This window comes from Suricata suricatta, chromosome 5, assembly GCF_006229205.1.
Source record: "Suricata suricatta isolate VVHF042 chromosome 5, meerkat_22Aug2017_6uvM2_HiC, whole genome shotgun sequence".
Taxonomy (NCBI): domain Eukaryota; kingdom Metazoa; phylum Chordata; class Mammalia; order Carnivora; family Herpestidae; genus Suricata; species Suricata suricatta.
In genome coordinates this window covers 140,325,784-140,335,446 of record NC_043704.1, presented here as the reverse complement: position 1 = coordinate 140,335,446, position 9,663 = coordinate 140,325,784, and the positions used below count along the sequence as shown (strand labels likewise).

Here is a 9,663-nt window from a genome sequence, read left to right as displayed (position 1 = left end):
CGGATCTGTGTACCCTGCTCCCAACGGGGCGCGCTACCCCTACGGCTCCATGCTGCCCCCCGGCGGCTTCCCCGCGGCTGTGTGCCCACCTGGCCGGGCGCAGTTCGGCCCGGGAGCCGGCGCCAGTAGTGGCGCGGGCGGCGGCGGCGGCGGGGCGGGCGGCCCCGGCGCCTATCAGTACAGCCAGGGGGCTCCGCTCTACGGGCCGTACCCTGGGGCGGCAGCCGCGGGTTCCTGCGGAGGACTGGGGTTGGGGGTTCCTGGTTCCGGCTTCCGTGCCCACGTCTACCTGTGCAACCGGCCTCTGTGGCTCAAATTCCACCGCCACCAAACCGAGATGATCATTACGAAACAGGGCAGGTGAGCGCAGCGCGGAGGGCCCCCCCACCCCACCCGGGGGTGAATGACAATCGAGGGACTGCGTGGTCCTGGGGAAGGCTGGGGGTGAGGGAGCTGTGCCCCTTCGTTCCGTGCTTTGGTTGGAGAGTGTTTTTCCGCGCGCGTCTCCAATCCCGGGTCTCTGCGGGTCTGCGCGCCCCGGTTGGTGCGCGGTGCTAACGTTACAGCTGTTTCCCCACCCCTACCCTCCCCCCTCCGGTCACCCTCACCTGGACCGGCGAGAAGGAGGCAGAAATGGAAACTGGGGCTTGTCCACAAAGCTGGATTTTCTAGATCCTCCCGCTCGGCATACCGAGCTTTCTCTGCATGCCCGCGAAGAGCCGCGGATGGGGAAAAGGCGCAAGGGCTGGCTTCCTGGGCGCAGTAGTTGGGCTCCCGCAGGTTAGGCGCCAGTCTCGGTGGGGCGCCGGGAGATGGGCGTTGGAGGATGGGTTTGTCCGGGGCGTCGGTAAGGCGGGCCCTGGAGCCAGACCTGGCGGGGTCCCGGGCGTGAGAAAGTTCGGATACACGTCCAAGTGCTAATAGTGGGTACTAATGGGGAAAATGGGGCGTGGGTGCTGGGAGAGGGGCGCTCGAGGGGAACTTTTAGCCTGACGAGTCAAATCTAACAAGAACGCCTGACTGTTGTCCTCTGATACTTGTACGTAGAAAACGGAAAGATTTTACACATCCTGGAAGAAACATTAAGGACTTGAGTGAGGGGAGGGAATTGGGGAAATACTGAGTTTGGGGTAAATTGTGTCAAAAAAGAGGTGTTCCAAGAGTCGACACCTCAGAAATATTTTGCAGAGCCAGGGCCACTTTTCGTGGCGGTATTCTGTTCTTTCTGCAGACTCGTAAACGCCTTGCTCCCACCTACCCCCAGGTGCCTGCAAACCTGGCCCAGAATGGGCCTGCTCTCTCGTGCCGGGGTTTACATTGCTTTTCCTGGTTCTCTTCCCTTGCACAGGCGCATGTTTCCTTTCTTGAGCTTCAACATAAACGGACTCAATCCCACTGCCCATTACAACGTGTTTGTAGAGGTGGTGCTGGCGGACCCCAATCACTGGCGATTCCAGGGGGGCAAGTGGGTGACCTGCGGCAAAGCGGACAATAACATGCAGGGTGAGGACAGAGGAGGCCCAGGCAGGGAGGAGCGGGCCAGCGGGGAACCCTAGACTCAGACAACTCACATTTTAATCGAGTACTTGCCCCTGATCTGGGGCCTAGAGGTGTTAGGATGAGTTTCTTTACACTGATTGTTTGAATCTGGAGAGAGGGAGAGAATTGCCAAGCCAAGATTTCTTGCCTACCGGTATAAACTTTGGTGCTTTTACCTTGACCCTAGTCCTGTCGGCCCTCCCCCACCAATTCCTACTAAGTCCAAGCACTCCAGTCTTCACTTGAGGAAGGCCCTGCCAAGGTCAAGCCCGCCTATGAAAACCCAGCCACTGTCTATCAGACATTGCCCTTCCAGCTTCAGAAGGCCCCAAAATGACCTTTGAGAGACACCTCCTGGTGGCTCCATTTTTATAGTTTGAGCTAGTATTAAGATGACTGCGTAGTCCTGGGAAGTGTGGAGGCCCAGGGCCCCTTGGGAGCACTGTCGGTGGAGTCTAGCTGGGGAGCTAGCACTGAGAAGGCTCAGGCTGCAAGAGCAGCTCTTAAATCTTGCCCAGAGGTAACAGACATCCCCTTCTTACTGTGTCCACTGGTAATCAGCCCTATATGCTTGGGTTCTGTGTTTTGTCTCGTTTTCTCTTAGGCAACAAAATGTATGTTCACCCAGAGTCTCCTAATACTGGTTCCCACTGGATGAGACAGGAGATTTCTTTTGGGAAGTTAAAACTCACCAATAACAAAGGCGCAAATAACAACAATACCCAGGTAGGGTGACCGAGGACCGGGTATCTACTGGCGATAGAACTAATAAGTTTCCGTACTTTTCACTGTATTTGTAAGAGGCGCACTGTTCCCTGTTTGCTCGCCTATTTTTCTTGTGACCTTTTGCATTATTCACTAGATTTCAGTAACAGTGAATTGACTATTAGGAAAAAAATACTAAAAGCTTTTGGGTACTTCGTAAACTAAAAGGAAAGAGAGTTAATCCAACACGCAGACCCCGCTGTGTTTTAAGTTTCAAAAGCAGCAAGGATAAGATCTGAAAAATGACAATAGAAAAATGGAGCGGTTGGTGGGGAGCAAGTGGGAGCCCCACTGTAAACTATGTAGTTCTCAAGATTTACTTTGGCGGAGCCTCTCCGAGACTTTATGGATTTGGCAACACTTTTTCTGTACCATTTCCAGATGATAGTCTTACAGTCTTTACACAAGTACCAACCCCGGCTGCACATTGTTGAAGTTACAGAGGATGGCGTGGAGGACTTGAATGAGCCCTCAAAGACTCAGACCTTTACCTTCTCGGAAACACAGTTCATTGCAGTGACTGCCTACCAAAACACTGACGTGAGTGTCCCCAGTGTCCCAAGAACCTCTACAGTCAGGTCCAGTGTGATCAAGCACTCAACAACTATTTTTCTCCCCTATCTAGATAACTCAACTAAAGATCGATCATAACCCCTTTGCAAAAGGCTTCAGGGACAACTATGATTCGTGAGTGCAGCTTTTATTCATATTTGCATGGTCCTCCTGGAACATAACCAGACACCTTGAGAACATTCTAGGAAGAGCTTTCATCTTTGGGATTTTTATCTATTTTTATTTCTGCATATTTTCCCCTCGGCTAATCTTGCTTTAGAATTTTCACAGAAGGGTTTTGTTAATTTCTAAAGAAATGTTAAGGGCTGAAAAATGAGGAGCTTTTTTTTTTAACATTTGAGTGGAGATTTGAAATTTTCATAATCTGCATTTATATACCTTCCTTTTCATGTGAGCCAACTTTTCTTTTTATCCTCTAAGGAATAGGTATTATTACTCCCCTTCTTTTATTATTATTATTATTATTTTTACATAAGAAAAACGGAAAACTAAGAGGATGTAATTTTCACATTAAACAGCAAGGGCCCACAATACCTTTCAAATTTGGGATTTCTAACTCCACTGCAAGCACCCCTTTCCTGACCTTGACCAAGGAGAGGTGCACTGTTCTTTAAGTTCCCCGCACATACAAAGGTGGTTTCTCTATAGTTTAAATCCTTAAATGCTTGGGAGGACATTCTTTCCCCATGAGCGAGGGTCCAACTGAAACGGACCAATAAACCCCTCCCTGCGTCCCTCCACTGCAGCAGATCAGTGCTCCCAGTACAACCCACTAAGTAAGCCTTTTTGACTACTGGGAGGTGGTTATTTGGGGCAACACTAGGGGTTTTTTTTTTTAAGTGTTTCTCTTTATATTGTAGCATGTACACCGCTTCAGAAAATGACAGGTTAACTCCATCTCCCACGGATTCTCCTAGATCCCATCAGATTGTCCCTGGAGGTCGGTACGGCGTTCAGTCCTTCTTCCCGGAGCCCTTTGTCAACACGTTACCTCAAGCCCGATATTATAATGGCGAGAGAACCGTGCCACAGACCAACGGGCTCCTTTCACCCCAACAGAGCGAAGAGGTGGCCAACCCTCCCCAGCGGTGGCTTGTCACGCCTGTCCAGCAACCTGGGACCAACAAACTAGACATCGGTTCCTATGAGTCTGAATACACTTCCAGCACCTTGCTCCCGTACGGTATTAAATCCTTGCCCCTCCAGACATCCCATGCCCTGGGGTACTACCCTGACCCAACCTTCCCTGCCGTGGCAGGGTGGGGAGGTCGAGGTTCTTATCAGAGGAAGATGGCCGCTGGACTCCCATGGACCTCCAGAACAAGTCCCCCTGTGTTCTCTGAAGATCAGCTCTCCAAGGAGAAAGTCAAAGAAGAAATTAGTTCTTCTTGGATAGAGACGCCTCCTTCCATCAAGTCTCTCGATTCCAACGATTCCGGGGTATACACCAGTGCTTGTAAGCGAAGGCGGCTGTCTCCCAGCACCTCTAGTAATGAAAATTCTCCCTCCATAAAGTGTGAGGACATTAATGCCGAAGAGTACAGTAAAGACACCTCAAAAGGCATGGGGGGTTATTACGCTTTTTACACAACCCCCTAAAGCGTTATCTAAACTTCGTAAACATGAGCTAACTTTTTGCAGATGGACTTGGTGGTGTTTTTTGTTGTCTTCTTTGCCTAGGTTTGCCAAAAAGACATTTGCGTTCCACCGCGATGCATTCTGTTTTGTGCAATCCTCTAAAAGAAGGTGCCAAAGCTTTTTGATTGCTGCAGGTAACTGAAACAAGCCTGGCAATTTTTTTTTAAATAAAATTAACGAAGGACTTTAAAGTGTTTTAAAATTCCAAGGTTATCTGAGGTTCTGGACTTATTTATTGGAGGCACTAGCCATTCAGAGAATTGGGCTGTGAAGACTGAGTGCTGGGCACAATCTGATGAGTTGCCAGCTCATTCCTCTTTGTAAATCTGTACGCAAAGAGAATCCCAGAGTGATAAGATGTTCTGCTTCTGGAAGAAAATGGCTGGGCCTTAAGCTTCAACGGGGGACCTTTTGCTGTTACGTTCTGCTGGGGACAAAAGATGCTAGGCCTGGGAGGTGAGAAAAACTTCAGTGAAGGTGCCGGTTTTACCCAACTTGGATTCCTCCTGGGCTTTGGAAACAAGCCATGTTTGCCCTTAGTTCAGGATTGCCTCACTTGCCAGGCCTCTGCTGTGTGCCCGGGTGGCCAGTAGGACTCAGGAGTCGCCAGGCTAGAGGGAGTCGCCACAAAGGAAAAAAAAGAGAATTTAAAAGTGTACAGTTTTGTGTGTGCTTAGATACACCGTAGAATAACGTGGGATACATTGTACAAATAGTCTACATACGTGTCTGAGATTATGTAAAATTGGTGCTTTGGCTTTGTAAAGAATTTCCAGATCACCTGACAACAGTTGCAGGAGCAGGAGGATTGGCTCTCTCTTCATGCCTGACATTTGGGAATATTCTGTTTACTTCTTAGATAGTTAAGAATGTATTCAGCCACTCTGTACTAACTTGAAACGTGTTTAAGGAAAACTATTTCACCCTCTTGCCATCCCCACTACCCAACTCCGTAACGTGAAGAAGCTAAAACCCGACGCCACAGCTCCTATAGGCTTTTTAGAGATCTTGGATTTTTATGTACAGTCTTAGTCATTTTTAATAAATGTGGTTCATTAAGGGAACAGGCATAGCTCTGTCTTCTGTACAATGAGTTTTGCTTTTTGTTTTAAAGACCTATTTGAATGCTTCCTTCACTCTTCTGTGTGAACACTGTTCCCTCCCTCCCCACCCCCAGGTTCTAGAATCTGCAAGTGGACACAGTAGTCCTGAGGGGGGTGGGGTTGCTTTTGTTTACTTTCTTTTTTTTTTTTTTTCTTGAAGATGAATGGGGCTATTTCCTCACCCCCCTGGGAAGTCTGGACAATGGGTATTGGGCCCATGGGGGTGGGGAAGAGGAGAGGTTGTAGAGATGCTGAATTGCCTACTCTAGGCCCCAGCCTAGAAAACCTCAAACCCCAGCCCTTGGATTCCCGGGCCAAGAGGGGACCACTTCGTACTCAGGGCCTTTTCGTAGGCTTTCTTGAGGCCACCCATCCCTGGACCCACGTGGGCTCCCCGGGAACCCCAGCGGCCCCTTGGGCGCCCACGAGTTACTGGTCCCCGAAGTGCGGCGGGAAGCGGGCCGCCCACAGCTCAGCTTCAACTCCAACCTGCGGCTTTTTTTTTTTTTTCCTGCGCGGAGCCCCGCGGCTCACCCGCCGCCCGTGGGCCGCTCGCCTCGGCAGCTGCTGGTCTGCTGGGCCCGGCGCTTTGCGGGCAAACTTGGCCGGCGACCCTGGGGCCGCCGGGGCCGCGGCGCGGGCTAGGGCGCGCGCGACACTTACAAAAGGAGTCCAGTCGTCCCGGGCGGCGCCCCTCTACCAACAGAGGCCTGGGTTTCGCTCCGTTTCCTCGCCTCTCATTCCCCAGGAAGGCGAAGGCCACCCCATCCCCTGGCTGAGCCTGGCCCTCGAAAAAGTTCAAGCCCGGAGTAGGGTGGAGGGCCCTTTGTCCCCCCCCCGCCAGACGTCCCGCCAGGCTTATCAGCAGACGGCTTCTGGCCCAGCTTGCAGACCTTTCCAGCCCCTTCCTGACCCTCCCGGGGTAAAGGTCTGGCGGGGAGGGTCATTCTGCTAAACTGCGCGGCGCGGAAATGCAGCTGCTAAGAGGATTAGCCGCTGGGAGGCGAGCAATCAGCCGGGACCTCCTCTTCCGCGCCCAGTCAAGGCCGCCAGGAGCCTCCCCCCACGTTCCCATTCCCTGCACCCTCCGTGGGCCCGAGTTCTGCCCGCGCCGCCCGTGGCCTTGGGGATCCGGACTCCATGGTCCCGCGTCTGTGATGGTGCTCGTTCAAAGCCACCCGGAGTTTGACGGCGCTAGAAACCAAAGCTTGACGTCTGTTTTATGTGTATTTATTGCGGATGGCGGATTCAGACTCTGGCGGGAGGACTCGCAGCCCCCCTCCGCCCCACCTCGAGGAGCCGTAACATGTTAGGAGATGCGACGGAATTGCGGGAAACAGGGCTGTGCCCTCTCGAAAGCCAGAAGATGCTAATCAGCGCCGGGATGAAGCCGACGCTGGCCCCAGTCTATTTCGAGTCCTGTATATTTTTGCACCGTACAGTAAAAAGAACCTGGTACTTGTGAAAAGTCCCTCACGGTGTTTAATAGAAACGTAAGTGGCTGAGTGGCCCCAATTAACACCTTGTGATAAGGCATTCCTAAGATGGAGTGTCAGACACCAAATTGTGAAGAGATGTATCTAATTAATCCTCCTGGGATGACACCGATAAACAAGCCTCTATTTAAATAAAGATCAAGGGCTCGGCGCCCCGTGTGTTTACACTCGCCAGGGTCTCCGCGTTTGCACCCGGGCGGGCGGCGTTCCCGACGCGGGGTGGAGACCCTGGCTTGGGGGTGGGAGTCTGCGACCCCGCCGGGGCTCCCTCCACCTCCGTTCCTGCCCCCAAACAAGAGCACGCAGTAAAGCGAATAACCCCCAAGTGCTAAATGGACCCGGCTCCGAGATGGAAATGCTGTTGTTTGCCATTTTCCACGTTGTCCTTTACATGGTCAGGTTTTGGTTGCTCGAGGTAAAAAAAAAAAAAAAAAAAAAAAAAAGCAAACAAACTAACAAATAGCCCCCCCTCCTGGCCCCCGGAAGCCTTTTTTCTGTTTTGGGAAGAACTCGGGGCAGGTCCTTCCTCCGCTCGCCACTCAGCCCCGGCACGAGTTCTCTCCCCGCGGTCCCAAGATTGCTTCTCCCCGGCGCCGAAGCTGACACTTGCGGGCCCCCGGGGTGGCTGTCGTGGGGGTGGGGTGGGAAAGGCAGGAAGAGAAAGAAGGAAAAGAAGTACTCGGTGGCGCAAGCTGCAGACTGGCCGAGGCTCGGAGCTCCCTCGGAGGCCGCCGCCCAGCGCCTCCCAACTCCGGAATGGAGGCTTTGGAGCTGATCTGCTTTAGATCCTAGCCTCCCGCTTTTCCACACACCTTTGGTTAGCTTTAAACCCGGGTGTAAAGGCAGACTCACAATTTCCCCCTTTCCTCTGCAGTCTCTTCCTTCTTTCTGAACCAAACGAGTGGAGGCGGGGGAGACGGGGTGGGGGGGGGGCGTGATGATGCAGTTAAAAAAAAAAAATTGCAAGTGTCACAAAAACGCACCGGAGTAAAAACGTTTTCGCACGCCCCTTGAGCTTAATCGAAATGGAGACTCCAGTAGGGGCAGAAATGAAGGACACTCACTGCCATTGGCCTGGACGCCGGCTGCATCCCTTTTGTCGCATCCGTGCCGCAACCGTCCCCCACTCCGTCGCGCAACGACTCTAAATGTTTGGCGTTCACCTCGAGGAGATGCCGGCTTCATCGGGAGGCGCTTTCAAAAGACAATCTGCAAAACTGCTGGTGAGCCCGACTGAGTCCCCTTCCCCACCTTCCGTAAAATCCCCATCCTTCTGACCCCACCCCTCAAGTTTAGGATTCCGAGTCGGCGATCTCGGGTGGACTCAAACGCCCCGAACCTGTCCACCTGCGTCCGTTCGCGTCTTGGTCGCGCTACAGCCGGCGACTCCAAGAGGCCTGGGCCCAGCGCACACTGTGGGGTTCCCTCTCGCCGGATCCTGAAGCGCCTGAAGTTACTAGCATTTTTTAAAAACACGATGGGCACTCTCACCTTGATGGCCACCCAATTTCCCCTTATTACGGCTTAAAAGAAAAATAAACGTCCTCTCCTGGAGATCCATTTATCCCTTCCCGCTTTCTCCTTGGGCCCTAGGAGTCCTTTGCGCTTGCCCAAAGAAACTCATCAAGTTCCCCAGGAGCAGAATTTAGCTGCGCCATATACGGAGCAGGCCTCCGGCCTTTGGGTCCCCAAAGTGCCCGGGCTTCTGAGGGATCCCTGGCCAACCCCGGAGCGCGAGTCACTGTTTATTTTAGGCAGGAGGGCGTGCAACCTCCCACTTTAATCCCTTCAAGCCCGGGTCTCCTTAAAAAGCCTAAACTTGCTCCTATATGCTTGTGCAGGCAGCATGACTCCCGTAGCAACTTCTGTAACTTTAGGCTCGCCTCACCTTTCGGCGCACGGTCGGAGCGCCTTGCCCTTGGCCTTGGAGTCTCGCCGCAGTTTCCGCGCAGAGATGCGGTAGAGGTTCTCCCGTGGGCGGCGAGCAGCCTTCGCCATCTGGTGGCCACGGAGAGTATTCGCCCGGGCGCACAGGGCTTCCTTCCACTGCAGAAGCCGCTGCCTTCGTCAGGTCTTTAAACAATTCTTTTCTTTATCCCACTCCCACTCTACCATTCTAAAGCTCCGAGTTCTAGTTCTGGTCCGCGGCTTCCCGGCGCCAGTTGCCCTGAGCTTCATTCATTTCTGCGAAGTGGGGCCTGGAATAACACCCATCCCGCCTAGTAGTACCCAGGAGGGAGAAATGAGATGCTAAATTCGCTGCGTTGTAAACTGTCAAGTCACTTAAACATTCACCAAAGTCGAGAGAAATAGACCCTCATTTATCTGTCTTCCAGCCAGTTTCATCCTATAATCCTCACCTCATTCACAAATCCCAGAAATTCTGACACCTAACCCACAACTATTTCCATACACAGCCCTAAAACATGAGAGTTCTTCGAAAAATATGTTATATATATGTATATCATTTATCACACCTACAGAATTAACAATTTCTTAATATCATGAGACAGACAAGCATGTGTCCTTTATTGTCTCATAGTTTTCGT

General features: G+C 52.2%; 1 protein-coding gene across 2 annotated transcripts; it reads left to right on the top strand.

Moving 5' to 3' along the window:
- The first annotated feature begins 6 nt into the window (after positions 1-6).
- EOMES (eomesodermin) lies at positions 7-5,587 on the top strand. Of its 2 annotated transcripts, none has more exons than XM_029940372.1 (6): positions 7-360; positions 1,349-1,503; positions 2,144-2,265; positions 2,686-2,844; positions 2,930-2,991; positions 3,795-5,587. In XM_029940372.1, the coding sequence occupies exons 1-6, from the start codon at positions 50-52 to the stop codon at positions 4,474-4,476; spliced, it is 1,491 nt and encodes a 496-aa protein (XP_029796232.1). In that variant the 5' UTR covers positions 7-49; the 3' UTR covers positions 4,477-5,587. The 2 variants fall into 2 exon arrangements, with proteins under 2 accessions (XP_029796232.1, XP_029796231.1); XM_029940371.1 differs by having other exon boundaries at positions 3,738-5,587.
- Positions 5,588-9,663: the final 4,076 nt, after the last annotated feature.

Coding starts and splice junctions, on each gene's coding strand:
- EOMES (XM_029940371.1), top strand. CDS start 50: ATGCTGCCCCCCGGCGGCTTCCCCGCGGCTGTGTGCCCACCTGGCCGG. Junction 361..1,348: donor ATCATTACGAAACAGGGCAG/GTGAGCGCAGCG, acceptor TCCCTTGCACAG/GCGCATGTTTCCTTTCTTGA. Junction 1,504..2,143: donor AGCGGACAATAACATGCAGG/GTGAGGACAGAG, acceptor GTTTTCTCTTAG/GCAACAAAATGTATGTTCAC.